The sequence below is a fragment of the Corythoichthys intestinalis genome, chromosome 21, assembly GCF_030265065.1.
Source record: "Corythoichthys intestinalis isolate RoL2023-P3 chromosome 21, ASM3026506v1, whole genome shotgun sequence".
NCBI lineage: Eukaryota > Metazoa > Chordata > Actinopteri > Syngnathiformes > Syngnathidae > Corythoichthys > Corythoichthys intestinalis.
The window spans coordinates 16490014-16507969 of NC_080415.1; the positions used below are offsets into that span (position 1 = coordinate 16490014).

The window sequence follows — 17956 nt, forward strand, 5'->3', positions numbered from 1 at the left end:
CAACAATGGCGAGCTACTAGTTTATTTTTTGATCGAAAATTTAACAAATTTTAATAAAACGAAAACATTAAGAGGGGTTTTAATATAAAATTTCCACAACTTGTACTAACATTTATCTTGTAAGAACTACAAGTCTTTCTATCCATGGATCGCTTTAAGAGAATGTTAATAATGTTAATGCCATCTTGTTGATTTATTGTTATGATAAACAAATACAGTACTTATGTACCGTGTGCTGAATGTATATATCCGTCTTGTGTCTTATCTTTCCATTCCAACAATAATTTACAGAAAAATATGGCATATTTTATAGATGGTTCGAATTGCGATTAATTACAATTAATTAATTTTTGCGCTGTAATTAACTCGATTAAAAATTTTTAATCATTTGACAGCCCTACATTTTACACAAAACTCTAAAAATGGGCCGGACAAAAGTATTGGCACCCTCAGCCTAATACTGCGAACAGCCGCTTCCAGTATCCATCAGTGAGTTTCTTACAATGCTCTGCTGGAATTTTAGACCATTCTTGTTTGGCCAACTGCTCCAGGTCCCTGAGATTTGAAGGGTGCCTTCTCCAAACTGCCATTTTCAGATCTCTCCACAGGTGTTCTCTGGGATTCAGGTCTGGATTCATTGCTGGCCACTTTAGAAGCCTCCAGTGCTTTCTCTCAAACCATTTTCCGGTGCTTTTTGAAGTGTGTTATGGGTCATTGTCCTGCTGGAAGACCCATGACCTCTTCATGCATTTTTGGGACCTAAAAAATAGCTAATACCTTAGGGACGGTATGATGGAAAATTTTTGCGGTTTTGAAACCTTGACGTTTTCATACCACGGTATATCTTGAAACCGGTAATCGGCACATGCCTACTGCAAAGTCGTGTGAACCCCCCCCCCATTTTTAACATACATTTTTGGTGTGTACATATTATAGCAATACATATAAATGCCTGTGAGGGTTGTGGGGTATGTGTGTGTGTATATAGGGGTGTGTACAGTATACATATGTGTATATACTGTATATATATGGCGGAAAACACTCATGTGACTTGAAGTTCCGCTCTGAGAACCCCAATTTAGCCAACTTTAAAAATTGTCCGGTATGCATGTGTGATACATCATTGGAAAACTTAAAATCTCAATTTTCTGGGGGAAGAAAAATCTTGAACAGGAGGGCTTTTTTTTTTTTTTTTTTTAAACAGCAAACCCTATCTGGAGGTGAGAGCACGCGAGAGCAGAATTAAAGACGCCATGACTTTAACGAGATATTATCGCGTACTTACCTTGTTTCGATCCAAAAACTCCATGTAGCATGTATCACTGAGTGTCAAGACACAGCTGTGAATGGCCACAGCTGGATTTTTGGGGGGATTTTATGGGTGAAACATGGTAATATAACACGGGTCGGGATGCAGAAATCGCAGACATCAAGGAGTGGTCGAGATTTTCTTTTTCATATATTTACCCTCTTAAACGTTTTTTTTTCCAATTTTTCTTTGTTTGGATCGATTATTTATCATCTAACATATCGGAGAAAATTTGACAGTAAGAAAAAAAATACAATTAAGCGATAGTTATGAGGTAAATATCCGTGACTTTTTTACAGACGCCATTTTGTAAATAATTTTTTTGAGTTGTTGTTTTTTAAAATGAAATATGAAACATCAGTTAATGATTCTAAGCTAAAAAAGACAGACATTTTGAATAATAAATATAATTAATTAGCTTCGTTTAATGGCTGGGTTGAAACAAAAGCGGTTGCGCGACGTCTGTGAACGGGGGTTTTCAGGGTAAAACGGACAAAATAAAAATAGTTCGGAGCCTTAATGCGCCATGAATCTGCTATGGCAGCATATAGACATATAGGTCTATCAAACACAACAGTTGTTTTGGCTTAAAATACAGCAGTTTCTTTTGAAGAGGAGTGCAAGAGCAGAAACAGCTTTTTCAGTCTTGTCTGTGTTTTCCGCCATATATATTTATGTATATATGTGTATCTACTAGGGTTGTTCCGATCATGTTTTTTTGCTCCCGATCCGATCGTTTTAATTTGAGTATCTGCCGATCCCGATATTTCCCGATCCGATTGCTTTTTCCCGATTCAATTCCAATTATTCCCGATAATTTTTCCCGATCATATACATTTCGGCAATGCATTAAGAAAAAAATGAATAAAACTCGGACGAATATATACATTCAACATACAGTACATAAGTACTGTACTGTATTATGACAATAAATCCTCAAGATGGCATTTACATTAACATTCTTTCTGTGAGAGGGATCCACGGATAGAAAGACTTGTGACTTTGTATATTGTGACTAAATATTGTCATCTAGTGTATTTGTTGAGCTTTCAGTAAATGATACTGTAGCCATGCCCAAAGGCATGATGGGAAGTGGAACCATGACTGTGCGTAGTGCTACCAATTGATATATCTTCTCTGCGTTGGGAAATAACATAAGGTGTTAAGAAAAAGATCAATTGCTACCTTGCTTCCCCACATTGTTTCACATCATATTTCTAATCGTAGGGAGAGGGATTGTAAGGCTTTAGCCTATTTAAAAAAGGCTCCAAAGGCTGCCAAAATTCACTCTACTCATTTTACGCTGCCTTTTATCTCTCAATATAGGTAAAACGGTGCCATTACAGATTGAGCGCGACAATGCGTGAGTGGGTGGTGCAGCGCATGCATTAATTGCGTTAAATATTGTAATGTGATACATTTTTTTAAAAATTAATTACCGCCGTTATCGGGATAAATTTGATAACCCTACCTTAAGCCTAAACTAAAGAGTCTGGAATCTAGATGAGTGTAACATAAATGTCTGTAATGTTAAATACAATTAGAAAACGATTTAATCAAAAAATATATATATGTTAAAAAAAAGGCATGGCCGATATTTTTTTGCCGATTCCGATACTTTGAAAATGACGTGATCGGACCCGATCGATCGGGATGCCGATCGATCAGGACATCTCTAGTATTTACTGTACACATATGTATATGTGTTTATACCCTGCTCAATAATATAAAGGGAACACAAACGTAAACCGTAAATCTGAATGAATGAAATTTTTTTAATTAAAAAATGATTAAAAACAGGCCGATCCAACTTTGATGTAATGTCCTTTAAACAAGTCAAAATGAGACTCAGTAGTGTGTGTGGCCTCGGCGTACCGATATGACTTCCCTACAACGCCTGTGCCTAATGGGACGACGGAGGGTGTCCTGTGGGATTTCCTCCCAGATCTGGACCAGGGCAACACTGAGCTCTTGGACAGTCTGAGGAGAGCTGAACAGGGCCGTAGAAGGTCCTTAAACCCTCAGGAGGATCGGTATCCACTCCTTTGTTCAAGGATGACAGGATTCGCACTGCAAGAGCCCTAGAAAATGACCTCCAGAAGGGCCACTGGTGTGACTGTTTCTCAGTAATATTTTATAGTCATTGTTGACGAAACCAGCACTGCTATGAGCCAATATGGATGTTCAGAATATTAATTTTCTTACTAACTTCCACAACTCATAATTTGTGTTGTATACATTTACTGGGCAATGAAAGGCTTAATAAGTGGGTATGCACTTCTGATTTCTTCTCTTAGGCTTCCTCTGGACTACGCCACCATGGAGCTGAGTGAGCACGGGGAGGGCCTCACAGATCTATAGTCCAGGAATCCCTGAGGGTCCTCTAATGTGACAGTGAGTGTTTGTGATAAAAAAAAACAAGGGATTGCTGATGAAAATGAACTGTTTTAAAACATATTTTTATAAAGGTCATTGTTTGTGAACAGTGCTGGTTACTACTATGAAAGGGTAAATGGCTAAAAGGGAGCGGGTGGGTGATTGGGGTGTTTGTGTCGGGGGATTTTTTAAGTAATACTTGATAGGATTTCTCTTTTTGTGGATGAAAAAACCTTTTAAAATCATTGTTGTTAACTTCAGAGCAAATGCTGTTCTTTTCAGTCACTTATGGTGTTAATATTACCTGTACTGTCCTTTCTTTGACTTTTGCTGGAATTTTTCATCACATTCCGTCCACTTTCTGGAATTTAACTAACATGGCTCCTTGAGCGTCAAATGTAATAGACTAGTATCCTTATTGCTTCACGACGTGCATTGCTATTTTTTTAAACAAATATTTTCCTTATTGTTGAATGTGAATGTGTTAAAATGACCACTTTTATACTCACTCAAAGCAACTTGCTTACATTTTCTTGACTTATAAAAAACTTTTTCAGAGGTCTGTTTTATGTGCCAGTTGACAGTTAATATGTATTGGTCAGTGTGCCTTGTTTGTGTTTTTTAGCTTCAAATCGAATTTAGTAGCAACAGTAGAATTGGAATTATACATTTAATTACTATTTGGGGGGGGGGTCTGTACATTAAATTATATAAAAGATATTTACACAGATAGATGCCTACAGGCAGGAGCATTAGGGTGCCACGAAATAAAAAAAAAAAGAGAAAAAAAATTTGGGAAAAAATTCACGTGTAATATCAGTAATAATAAAGGATTATAAATTGTAATGTTTTGACCTTTTTTTATTCCCCTAAAATAGTGATGTAAAAATTGTCCTCATATTAATGATTATGCCCTTTAAAAAATGTTAGCCTCATAAAATTGAGAATATTTTGTTGCACATTTTTTCTCCATAAGATAAATAAAATCATTTTCTAGTAATACTGGGATCCCCCCCCCCCCCTCATAATTTATTCAAGTAATCTTTCAAAAGTAGACCTTTCCCCTTATACTGTATTTTTTTTTTCATCCTAATCATGGACTAATATCAGTTTCTTCTTGTAATGTGAATTTCTTATTGTAATATTCTGATGATATTCTTGTAAAATTGTAACTTCGGTCATGTAAAAATGTAATATTTCTATTATTTCTTAATTCTTTAAAAAAAAATTTTACCTTAGGCCCAACTTCATAGACTCCAACACAAAGTTCTATAAACTAATGAAAGGTTTCAATCTAGGGGCAGAACATGGGGGGGTACTGTGAAACATAAAGGGTGCCCGGGTGGGCGAAGGTAGGGGCTAAAAATCAGATATGACTGGAATATGAAGTTTAAGCAGGCGTACATATCACAGCTGATGTCTAACTCTCCGCTAGCTGATACGATGCCTCCATATTGGGGACCCTTCCGATAATAGTATTGGTGCAGCACTAAGTCGAACTAAAGCCACATTGCAATGCATAATGAGAATTTGACTGTATTATTCTTTGATCTTTTTTTTTTTTTTTTTTTTTTTTTTTAAGCTGTTGTATGCTGAAAAGTGATAGTGTGGAATTTTCTCAGTTGTATTTTCATGTGGTCAAGATGTTTGGATATCAGTATTAAAATGTAGCACATTGTTATTTTCTGTTCAAAATGCAATTAAATTAAAAATAGAGGCATTACTGTAAAGTGCTGATGACTTGTAAAGACCAGATATTGTTAGTTTTGAAATAAAAAGGTTTCTCATTTGTATTGCAAAAAGCTCATTCTTGCTTCATTTCTGGAGTTTGATTTTTATATTAATATTTTCAATAAAAGAATGTTCTGTGAAAAGTGATCTTCGACAGTTTTCAATGTCAAATTCCACTTCGGAGTATGACCTGGTCCATGACGAATGGATCGAGTGACAGGTGTATGCTTACTCTTACCATGGCAACAGAGGCAGTAACAGGTGAGGCTTGCACGAAGAGACTTCCATGGTTCAATGGTGGACAGGTCGCCAACTAATCACAAGGAATCAATACTGTAGATAACCAATGAATTACATGTATACAAGCATTACATTTTACGTTACTGTACTTAAGTACAGATTTGTGTATCTGTACTTAAGTACAAATATCAAGTGGTACTTTTTACTTTTACTTCACTATATTTTACAGCACGCATCTGTACTTTTCACTCTACTACTTTCCAAATTGTTGCCTGCTTTACGTGTTACCTTTGTTTTCTTTTTTTCTCATTGTAAATTGATAATTTCATCTTCATATATACCCCAATTGAGCACTAGAGGCAGTTACACTAGTAAAAACAAGATTAGGCAGGTGAACAAGATATTGACCAATAAAAAAACTGTGAGAGCAGCACGCCTTTAGATGGGTGCTGCACACTCTTGTACACTAGGTGGCGGTATGCACCTGATAGTTGCTTGCAATCCGCCATTAAGTAAAGTTTAGGAGTTTTTAAACTTTTGAAATTGTTCCCCCATCGAAGAAAACAAAATCGCTGGTATGGGAATACTTCGGAATTTACGGACGGCCACGGCTTAGAGGAGGAGGGCCAACCAGCATGTAAAACATGGGAGGCATTACCTCCAATATGATTTCTCTTCTATACAAAATCAAAGGTTAGTTAACCCTGTCATGAACGTTTCCCACCAGCTACGAGAGATAACTCCGGCATGTTTAGTGTGTCTAGCGGTGGTAAAATGTTTTTTTCTCTCTGGCAACTGTCTACGTTGAGAAAGAGAGTGTGTATAATATAAACATGATACGAGTCATACACACATGCTTTTTATGAAAAATAACTCAATTATTTTTGTTCTGATGGTAATAATATTATCATACCGTCAAAATATCATACCGGCACATGCCTAGATTACAGTGCAGTCAATTTTATTGCTTGTTTTCCATTCTGCACAATTTTAAATAAAACTGAGCAGTCAATTTTCTGGGTCTTTCTTTGAATACTGACTCAGATCTCTGTATATATGTTTGTATGTATATTAAAAAAATATATACGTCTATTACATTATTGCATCGGGAGAAAATACTTTTACTTTTTGCCTGTAAATTTTAAAGCAAGTACTTTTGTACTTGAGTAATTTCCTTCTTAGATACTTGTACTTTTACTTGAGTATTTTTTTTTCTTTTACCCGAATCTCTTTTACTTGAGTAAAAAAAAAAAAAAAAAAGTGAATACTTCACCACTGCATCTATAGAAAATCTTCATTGAACCAAATGTTTGGTGGCTGGACTTGTGTTTGTTACTGTGTAAATAAGCTCAAAAAGGAGACAAATATGCATTATTTAACATATCCTTTTTTTGAATGTAACAAAAGAGCCTCCATAAACACACATTCATGTTTAATATATACAACAATTGTCGATGTTTCCCAACTTTGGTTACTCCACTTGTGTACTGATTGTGTAGCACAAGTGAAAAAAGGCCATTATGATAGAACATCCCTTTTAGATTAAAATATCCGAGTTGATCGGAGTACATGAAGGTTCTATAGGATTCTAAGAAGTAAACCAACTGCCAGTCAGTTTGCCTGAAAGATGGTTGGCGTGGCATGCGCTGGTCCAAAATTTCAACCCTTTCCGCTACTTGTCACTCTTCTTCTTGTGGTTCTGCTCGGCCAGGTTCTGCTCACCAAACAGGTCAGGGTTCTCAGCCAACGTGGCTCGAACCTTCTTCTTTTCCTTAAAGCGTCCAGAGTGGGAGACTTTCACGTGGCGCCCCTTAGTGGCTGACTTGTCCACGATCTTCTCCAGCCTGGCACTAAACTCTGAAGCATCCGGAGTGGCCCCGCCGACCCCAGCGGGTTCTTTGGTGTTGCTGCCGTACTCCGCCGGGATCTCATACAGGACCTTTGATTCGGACTTCTTCTTGCGGGAGAACGTCAGCTTCCACCAGTTTGGGTCAGACATGATGGCGGCGGGAAAGCTGGGAAGGACCTGAACAATGAAAATAGGCCAATTTAAGACAAAAAAAAAAAAAGATTTTTATGCTAATTGAAATCAAAATTGGCATTCAGTCATTTTTTTTCCCTAGCACGTCAGGTTTTTTTGGCACAGCTTAATATGTTGTAGCACAACTAGCCATATCCTTTAGAAAAACATAGTACTAAATAAACATTGCAGGAATGCCTGTTTCCTAGTTTATTCATATGTCAATGGAGGCCAACAATTTATTTTTTTGTAAAACAACGACACAAGTGCATAGTGGCGGAACAAATGTGAACAAGGCCCGGGTACCATGAGCATAAACGGGACCCCCGAGTGGCCCGTACAATGGGAGGAGGGGGTGTAGGTGGGGAGCGTTTCTAGCGGACAATTATTCACAGACCCCTTCACCCCTCAAGACGATCGTCTGGTGTGCCTGTGTGTGGGGGGGTATTGCAAGTGGATTTTTTTTTTGCAGGCCCCTCCAAACAACTGACCAAGCATCTGGCACAGATACAGTGCCTTGCAAAAGTATTCGGCCCCCTTGAATCTTGCAACCTTTCGCCACATTTCAGGCTTCAAACATAAAGATATGAAATTTAATTTTTTTGTCAAGAATCAACAACAAGTGGGACACAATCGTGAAGTGGGGCGTGCAATATTATTCGGCCCCTTTACTTTCAGTGCAGCAAACTCACTCCAGAAGTTCAGTGAGGATCTCTGAATGATCCAATGTTGTCCTAAATAACCAATGATGATAAATAGAATCCACCTGTGTGTAATCAAGTCTCCGTATAAATGCACCTGCTCTGTGATAGTCTTAGGGTTCTGTTTAAAGTGCAGAGAGCATTATGAAAACCAAGGAACACACCAGGCAGGTCCGAGATACTGTTGTGGAGAAGTTTAAAGCCGGATTTGGATACAAAAAGATTTCCCAAGCTTTAAACATCTCAAGGAGCACTGTGCAAGCCATCATATTGAAATGGAAGGAGCATCAGACCACTGCAAATCTACCAAGACCCGGCCGTCCTTCCAAACTTTCTTCTCAAACAAGGAGAAAACTGATCAGAGATGCAGCCAAGAGGCCCATGATCACTCTGGATGAACTGCAGAGATCTACAGCTGAGGTGGGAGAGTCTGTCCATAGGACAACAATCAGTCGTACACTGCACAAATCTGGCCTTTATGGAAGAGTGGCAAGAAGAAAGACATTTCTCAAAGATATCCATAAAAAGTCTCATTTAAAGTTTGCCACAAGCCACCTGGGAGACACACCAAACATGTGGAAGAAGGTGCTCTGGTCAGATGAAACCAAAATTGAACTTGTTGGCCACAATGCAAAACGATATGTTTGGCGTAAAAGCAACACAGCTCATCACCCTGAACACACCATCCCCACTGTCAAACATGGTGGTGGCAGCATCATGGTTTGGGCCTGCTTTTCTTCAGCAGGGACAGGGAAGATGGTTAAAATTGACGGGAAGATGGATGCAGCCAAATACAGGAACATTCTGGAAGAAAACCTGTTGGTATCTGCACAAGACCTGAGACTGGGACGGAGATTTATCTTCCAACAGGACAATGATCCAAAACATAAAGCCAAATCTACAATGGAATGGTTCAAAAATAAACGTATCCAGGTGTTAGAATGGCCAAGTCAAAGTCCAGACCTGAATCCAATCGAGAATCTGTGGAAAGAGCTGAAGACTGCTGTTCACAAACACTCTCCATCCACCCTCACTGAGCTCCAGCTGTTTTGCAAGGAAGAATGGGCAAGAATGTCAGTCTCTCGATGTGCAAAACTGATAGAAACATACCCCAAGCGACTTGCAGCTGTAATTTGAGCAAAAGGTGGCGCTACAAAGTATTAACGCAAGGGGGCCGAATAATATTGCACGCCCCACTTTTCAGTTTTTTATTTGTTAAAAAAGTTTAAATTATCCAATAAATTTTGTTCCACTTCACGATTGTGTCCCACTTGTTGTTGATTCTTGACAAAAAATTAAAATTTTATATCTTTATGTTTGAAGCCTGAAATGTGGCGAAAGGTTGCAAGGTTCAAGGGGGCCGAATACTTTTGCAAGGCACTGTAGTTTAACACTTAAACACTGAATTACAGCTGCTTCCATTATCTTACCTTTGTTTGACCACCCACGCCCCCCCACACCCCCATCAACTCGCCCAACCATGCCCACTTTACACCCGCAAACTGGGCCCCTTTGAGGCCCGGGTGCAGTCGCACCCACCTAAGTTCCGCCCCTGTAAACGCAGTTCTTCATATTTTTCTAAGAAAACGTGGAACCTATAGTTCACAAACTTGACATGACAGAGAGAAACTGAAATCAGTTTTGGATTCCGCACCCAAAATGGATTAAAGGGAAAGACCACACTATTGTCATGCGCATCCCGGTGGAAAGAGTCTTGTTTAATGAATTGAAAGAACAGAGAATTTTTTTTATGAATCATTTTTATGATGTGTGAACAATGGAGAAAAATGTCAATAAAAGCCATTATTTCCAGGAAGGGGTCAAACTTGGTACGTGCGTGCAGGCACTTTATCAACTATTTTCAGAGGTGGGCAGTAACGCATTACATTTACTCTGTTACATTTACTTGAGTAACTTTTTTAGAAAAATGTACTTCTATGAGTAGTTTTACTAAGCCATACTTTTTACTTGTGTAAATTGGTGAAGGACAAACACTACTTTGGGCGACACTAGTCGATAGGCTTCATAATGGTATTGACAGGTCACATCGGGCACATAGTGAGCCTCCCAAACAAGCAGGGGGCCGCCCACATCAAGAAGAGCTACTCACAAACGCGCACGCAGCATATGTAATGCTGGATTTAGTTGAAAAAGTAAGAAAGCTGTTCCGCATACCAAATAGTTCGCATTATTTACGTAAAATAAATGCTTACTGCATGGTTTTCTTTTTTGCTTTCAACCAAGAATCGGGACTGTTTTACGTCTATATCTATGAAGAATTCGAGATTTTAAGCATTTATTCACAAGAATTTTCATTGGAAAATCTCTGTTTACATGAGGCGGCCGCTAGCTACATTCACTGATAGACTAGCATTGTACTTCGACATATTTACGTAAAATAAATGATTACTGCTCGTTTTTTTTTTTTTTTTTTTTTTTTTTTTTTATGCTTTTAACCAGGAATCGAGACTGTTTTACGTCCATCTCTATAAATAATTCGGGTATTTAAGCATTTATCCACAAGAATTTTCCCCGGAAAAGCTCTGTTTACATGAGGCGGCCACTAGCTACATTCACTAATAGACTAGCATTGTACTCCGACATATTTACGTAAAATAAATGCTTACTGCTTGGTTTTTTTGCTTTTAACCAAGAATTGAGACTGTTTTATGTCCATCTCTATAAAGAATTCGGGGATTTAAGCATTTATCCACAAGGATTTTCCCCGGAAAAGCTCTGTTTACATGAGGCGGCCACTAGCTACATTCACTAATAGACTAGCTTTGTACTTCGACATATTTACGTAAAATAAATGATTACTGCTCGGTTTTTTTGCTTTTAACCAAGAATCGACACTGTCCATATTTCTAAAGAATTTGGGGATTTATGCATTTATTTACAATAATTTTCACCGGAAAAGCTCTGTTTACATCAGGCGCCCGCTGGCTACATTCGCTAAAAGACTAGCATTGTACTTCGACATATTTACGAAAAATAAATGCTTACTGCCTGTTTTTTTGTTGTTGTTGCTTTTAACCAAGAATCAGTTTAGTTAATATTCAATTTCACTTTTTGTTCATGATTATATCAATGCAACGCTATTGTACTATTGAACTTGGTGCTTTCTGTGTTTCTTGGTTGTTTTTCTTTTATATATTTATCTATTTTTTAGGTGTGTCTTGCTCTTTTGTATAGTTAGTGATGTATGTGTGGTCCGTTTAAAAAAGATGGAGGACTTGCTCACGATACAGCCAATCCTAACTTTGTTTTCCCATGGAAATTGGAATTATGGCAAAGACTAAGCGTTTACCCTTTTGTTTTTGTTTTTTTTTTACACCAAATGGGCCATGAAAAAGATTAATCGAATTGTTACTTAAAAAGCTCAAATAAAAAGATGTATACAAAAAACAAAAGATTTTACTTTTTTTTCCAGCGATGGCAACAGTCTGCCAGTTTCACCAATGAGATGTTGCAACAATAATCAAATGAGGCCGTTCTACCAATCAGACTCAAACTTGCCGTTCCATGATCACGCCGGCCTGTTCAATCATGTGGCGTTTTTAAAGCATCGTAAAAAATAAGGATTTCACATAAACCACTGCCTTCAACATGACTCAAAAGTGCAGATTTTAACCTCTCTCCCAGTTGTTATTTGGCACCGAATGACCATGGAAAACCGGAGATATGATCCTTTTAATATCCCAATCCAAACCATTACGGACTATTCACCTATTTAAACATGAACTATTTTCTTCACTAGAGGGCACTCATACTCTTTGGACGAATGATGCTTCAGTTCTGCACATTTCTTTTCTCTCGCCGGAATTCATTGATTTTTTTTTTTTTTTAATTTGTTTGACTTAATGCGGTTCTGTAATAGGTTATAGTACAGTATAATAATAATATTTCATATAGATAACTTTGTGCTGGGAAAAAAAAAACATTGTTAAAAAAAAATCAAACATTGTGATCAGTTAGTCACAATGTTACTCATTCCTTGAGAATTCTTTTCACCAAATACTTTAATACCTGTACTTGAGTACATTTTTGGGATGATTACTTTTACTCTCAACTGAGCAACAATATTTTGAAGTAACGCTACACATACTTGAGTAAAAATTTTGGATAGTCTACCCACCTCTGACTATTTTAGCCAATCACAAAATGGCTCTGCTTGTGAGCGTTGTCATTTTTTTGTGTTTAAACATAATTTTCTCCATTTGCAGAAGAAATTCATTTTTTAAATTGCATACTTTAATACTTTGACCAACCGTCACATGAAGTTAATTTATACTAGGTGTCTTTTTCTTTAAAAACAGATGTAAAACCTAACTAAAAAATTTGATCACCAGTGATATTTTCCTCATTTATTTCTAATTTTTAACTTAATTTAAGAAAGTCGAAAATACTAATTTACTTTGCCTGTTGTGTGTACAGTATGTGAGCTTGCTTATAAGGCCACCTGACACTTGGTTCTCATCTGATGGATGATTCAATAATTAATCCAATGAGTATCTTGTGTCCTGCGAGCTGATATGATGTCACAAACACCTTCTGGAGGAAGTAACTGCAACACTCCACACTTGTTATCTAACAATTACATTCTACTCCACTATTTGGTTGACCTCACCTCTAACGACTATACTTGATTCTTTGCTGTTACTTTTGGTACCACACACCACTCTACTCAATGATCATGATCATGTTTCAGTACCATTAACAGCGACAGACGTCAAATCTATTTAAAGTGGACGTGGACGTGTAATAGTGGTATACTCATTTAAATTCTCAGCAGAAGGATGTTGGACGTCACACAATTTGACATCTATCGCCATCTTGGGTTTTTACGATCTTGGGTCGGGCACACCATCAGCATGTTATTTCTTAGTACGCCCCGATACCGATAATTTGATTGCTGTATAGGTACAGATACTTGTTTCGGTACCAATAACTAGTTTTAGGTTGATCAATTCGTCCACCGAAGGACAAAAATATGAATCTTGAGTTAATTATTCACTTCCCCAAGCCCACACATTTAAAAATGGTTAAGGCTTCACCACCTAATGTCAATCTTCATCTCAAAAACTGTGCTGATCTGCATTATAAAGTAATGCAATGCAGCCAATGAGTTAACCCTGTTCTGCATTACTCCACTCTATTCACCTGTACTTTTTGTTGTAGATGGATTAGTGGATTGCTATCATATGATTGTGTTGTGTTGTGTTGTGTGAGTTGTCGGCTGTCTCATATGAGCAGCTAGGCAAACAGAGATCATGCACGGCAGTCTTATCGGCGCCGCGCACACCTGTCTGCACAAAGGATCCACGTCGTGTTTGATCTGCTGTGTTGACTCCTAAGTCGTAAATGTTTCATTTCTTTTTATGCAGTTAGGAGGGCTGTGCAACATGTGCGATAGGTCATGAGTGTTTCACCGCTCAGAGGCATAAACATTTGAGTAATCGTCAAACGGGAGGAGAAAAGAGGAATGAAAATAAGTTACTTTGAGAATTAATAGTTTGATTTTTGTTTGTTTTAGTGCTGCAATGATTAATCGATTAACTCTAGTAATTCAATTAGAAAAAAGATTCGAATTAACTTTTGCTGCTAGGAGTATTCGTTTAATTAAAGTGGTGTTGCAATGGTTTGTTTTGAAAGTGTTTGCATTTAGTTTTATGTATTTGTGTGGATACACTGCCCTCCAGTGGCAACAGTGAATATAACATAACTCCTTTCCCGTGGCTGAATCCACCTGCTCCCTGTCAAGACAAACATAAGCTAAGTTTTTGTTTGAGCTGTTTTTTTTTAATGCATTCGTAATTTAGTTTATAGGTATATTAAGCCATTTTTTTGTGTGTGTTTGAACAATTTGTTATGAACATTATGAAAAAAAAAAAAAACTCTGCATTTTATAGCTTTTAAGCTAGTAGATGTTTGCTATGTAAGTTACCCAATTGTTATTTTGTTGTACTTAGATCCTCATTTATTTTATTATTTATTTTATACCGTTTAAGGCTCAGCTGAGGTATTTTGATTTTTTGTTGTTGTTGTTGTTCCTTATCCGATTAGTCGATTATTCGAACTAACTAGTTCATCAATTAATCTACTACTAACGTAGTCGATAGCTGCAGTTCTAGTTTGTTTATACTAAAGGTTTTACTCATTTTAACATTCTTTTACGACATATTTTTAGAAAAAAAAAATTGTCTTGTTTAGTATACTTCTGCATTAGATTTTCATGCTGTTTAAAACTAAAATTGGCATGCGAATTGTAAAATTGCATTTAATTTTTGTCCGGCACATCAAATTTTCATGTTCTTACTACTTGCACACAATTAAAATTAAAGTAGCCATATTCTTTGCAAAAACATAACTACTGAAAAAATAATTGCAGTCATGCATGTTTCTTTAATATTTCATTGTAAGTCAATATTTGCATTTTTGGGGGGAAAAAACATGCTAGGTACAGTATTTTTCGTACTTTATAAGACAACAGGTTCCTCTAGTTGGAAAAACTTGACATTATATTTGCACCCATAGATTTGTTAAAAACAGCCGTCAGAGCTAACTCAACAAAAATTGTGTTCTACAGTGTTTATTAATAATAATAATGTTAATAAGATAATAGTAAATTTTATTTATAGAGCGCTTTTACAGATGCTCTACGCTTTACAGTTAAAACAAAGAAAAGGAGCAAACAACATAACGAGAACAAAACATCTGACAAAAACAGAATTATTATTTAAAAGCCAGTTTAAGAACGTGAGTTTTTAGCAGTTTTTTTTTATGTGGGTAGGTGTGAACAGGTATGGATGGGTTTAGGGAATGAGTTCATGAACGGAGGAGGCTCTGTCCCCCCAAGTTCAGACTGTTTTTGTTGAGGCAGTGCAAGGATGTTTCCGTTAGATGAGCGGAGGTGACTGCATTCAATTTAAAAGTCAAATACAACTGAGCAGTCCTTGATTCTACTAGTATCAGGTGGGACTGGTATCAATATTTTAGCTCTTATTTTGTTGCTAGTGACGGCGATAGACGTTCAATGCATTGCAACCATCTCTCACGGTCCAAATGCTTGGGGCGTCTATCGCTGTCAATGGCAGCGATTGGAGTAACTTTCAAAGAATAACTTAAACAATGTGAATATTTCCTTCTGGTGTGGTGGACCTTTGAGACCAGAGCCCCTGTTGACTCACGGGAGGCCCACCCACAGTTGACTTTTAATAAGTTACTATGTGTGTGCCGTCATGCCTCAACTCATCACAGCAGCAGGACCCTAAAAAAAAAAAGAACACCATGCACCATTTTTTTTTGCAAATAACTAACCAGCTTTCAGTGACACCTGAGCTCACCTCTTTCATCTAACGCTCTGTCACACTCTTGTGTTTTTTTTATTGGAGCTTTCATTTCATGTTATGGTTATTTGAGTTGGTTACTGGGGTTACAACAATAACAGTCATACCATGGATAAAAATAGACAAACAGATAGATGTCTTACCCTGATGACTGAAAAAGAAGAAGGTGGTCAGAAGTAAGCAAGCGCCGCCATGCTTCAAGTGTCTTTCCCCCTTTTTTGTGGTCTTCTGGTCAGGTGAGCAGCATCTCTCTGGTCCGTCTGTCTTCTACTAGTCTCACCTTGTCACCTTGCAGCCACCTGACACACACATATACACACACACACACCTTGATCCCGCCCAGCTGGGTGCAGGCGTGTGTGACGGTGACTCAATGACTCAATGGGACCTTCCTTCAGTCTACGACGTAGATTCCTGAGAGGCAAGCAGCTTTCCAAAACTGCACATAAATTTCCCTTTATCAGCCCTGAACGCCACTCGGGGTCAAATGTGGAATTTGGACTCTGAATAAAGTCATCTTTGTGTTTGACTTGTCCTAGGTTTGTTTCACCACTGGGATTTGGATACACGCACACATACAAGATTGAATGTGAATAGAGAGTATATTAGATGTGTTTTGCATAAACTGTGATAGGTCGTCGCACACTTGATTTGCAAATTTGACCAACATTCAAATGACTGGATCTACTGTACGACCTGACCCAGTAACAACTGTAGTGGGCTAACTCCCTTTTTTTTTTTTTTTTTTTTTTTTAACTTTCAGAAATAGACAAAGAAAAGGCATATCTATAAATTGAATACAGGTTCGACACAAGATTTTTTTTCTTTCCCTAAATTTTGATTTCACTTTCAAAACATCCAAAAATATAAATTTAAGGGATTAATAAAAGACTAAAAAAGGAGTACTTTATGTTAGGTGGCATTGCATCTGTAAATCAATAAAAATGTATGTTGTTGATCAACTTTCCTGAAATTTTGATCGATTTGACGGATGTTTAACGTTTCATTACTCTTCCACTTTCAGACAATGTAGATGACAATCATCAAGATATTACCGTAAAAATTACCGTAATTTTTGGATTGTGACGCGCACCTGACTATAAGCCGCCACCCACAAAATTTGACACGAAAATGGCATTTGTTCTTAGATAAGCCACACTGCCGCAGCTGTCCTCACTGTATTATGAGTTATTTACACCAAAAGATATTAACCCTTGAGAGTCGAAGGACGCGCCAGCGCGTCCTCAGCGCACGTCGTCTTTGAAGCGCCCTTACGTTTTAATTACGTCACCCACATGCCGTTGGTTGGTCTCGTTTTAAAGTGCGGAAGTTGCGGTTTACTCTCGTTATTATTTGAAGTCAATCGACCAACTAGAACGTGAGATATTGTCATTTAAGTTTTATAGTTTTATTGTCCTCTCAAAAAAACATTAAAACGCTGCATGGATCATTTGTTTATGTCTATATTTCCATCATTTCTAGTCCTTTTTCAAAACGGAAGCTCCATGAAAAAAACACAAATCAAACGAACCCTTTCGAAGTCACAGTGGAAGCACAAAATGCGTTTTTTTTTTTTTTTTTTATAAATATAACTGCCGTGCGAGGTTCTACCGAACGAGAGGGAGGAGTGTTCTGAAGCAGCGAGGTGGCGAGCAACGGCCGTTTGGATCGAGTAGCGACTTTGTGTGACTTTGACAATGAACGGAAAACTAAATTTAGCGCAAGCAATTGTGTTTTTTGATCAACTTGAGGAAGAGGATGGTCCAAATTCGTCATCATCGTCTTCTTCGGAAGAGTCCTCGAGTGAAGATAGTGACGGATTTGAACACGTGGGTGACGCCATCGACTAGCAGAGGTAAGCCAACTCACTCTTTTTTTTTCATGCTGAAAACGTTTCTTTTGAAAGTTTCTTTTGATATTGCAAGACAAAGTTAATTTTGATGCAATATAAGTGTGTGTTTGTGTATATAATAATAAAATGTGCATATCAGATCAAAGTTGTACGTGCACTGTGGGTATCCCAGGCAGGAATTTATCATTTGTGATGTTCTTCTTTCTATATGAAGATTAGGGATGTAGCACATATTCAGCTATGGTATTCTTTCTATTGTCATACATATAGATTTCCATTATTATTTATTGCTGTATATATTTTTAGTTTATACTTTATTATTTTCATAAATACTGACTTATTTTCATGTACATTTATAGTGACAATGAAAGTAAAGTG

At 37.4% G+C, this 17956-nt stretch overlaps 2 protein-coding genes across 2 annotated transcripts in view; one reads left to right on the top strand and one right to left on the bottom strand.

Moving 5' to 3' along the window:
* Window positions 1–5504, top strand: part of si:ch211-183d21.1 (uncharacterized) — a 32185-nt gene extending 26681 nt beyond the window's left edge. Inside the window, exon 13 of the mRNA XM_057826491.1 lies at window positions 3607–5504. Coding sequence (XP_057682474.1) covers window positions 3607–3670 — 64 coding nt within the window. The 3' untranslated portion in view covers window positions 3671–5504. The remainder of the gene's footprint in view (window positions 1–3606) is intronic.
* Window positions 5505–6943: 1439 nt separating this feature from the next.
* On the bottom strand, window positions 6944–16319 carry LOC130909722 (proline-rich protein 15-like protein A). The gene is made up of 2 exons (XM_057826492.1): window positions 15870–16319; window positions 6944–7682 (listed from the first exon to the last, which is right to left on the bottom strand). The coding sequence occupies exon 2, from the start codon at window positions 7653–7655 to the stop codon at window positions 7329–7331; it is 327 nt and encodes a 108-aa protein (XP_057682475.1). The 5' UTR covers window positions 7656–7682; window positions 15870–16319; the 3' UTR covers window positions 6944–7328.
* Window positions 16320–17956: the final 1637 nt, after the last annotated feature.

Coding starts and splice junctions, on each gene's coding strand:
- LOC130909722 (XM_057826492.1), bottom strand. CDS start 7,655: ATGTCTGACCCAAACTGGTGGAAGCTGACGTTCTCCCGCAAGAAGAAG.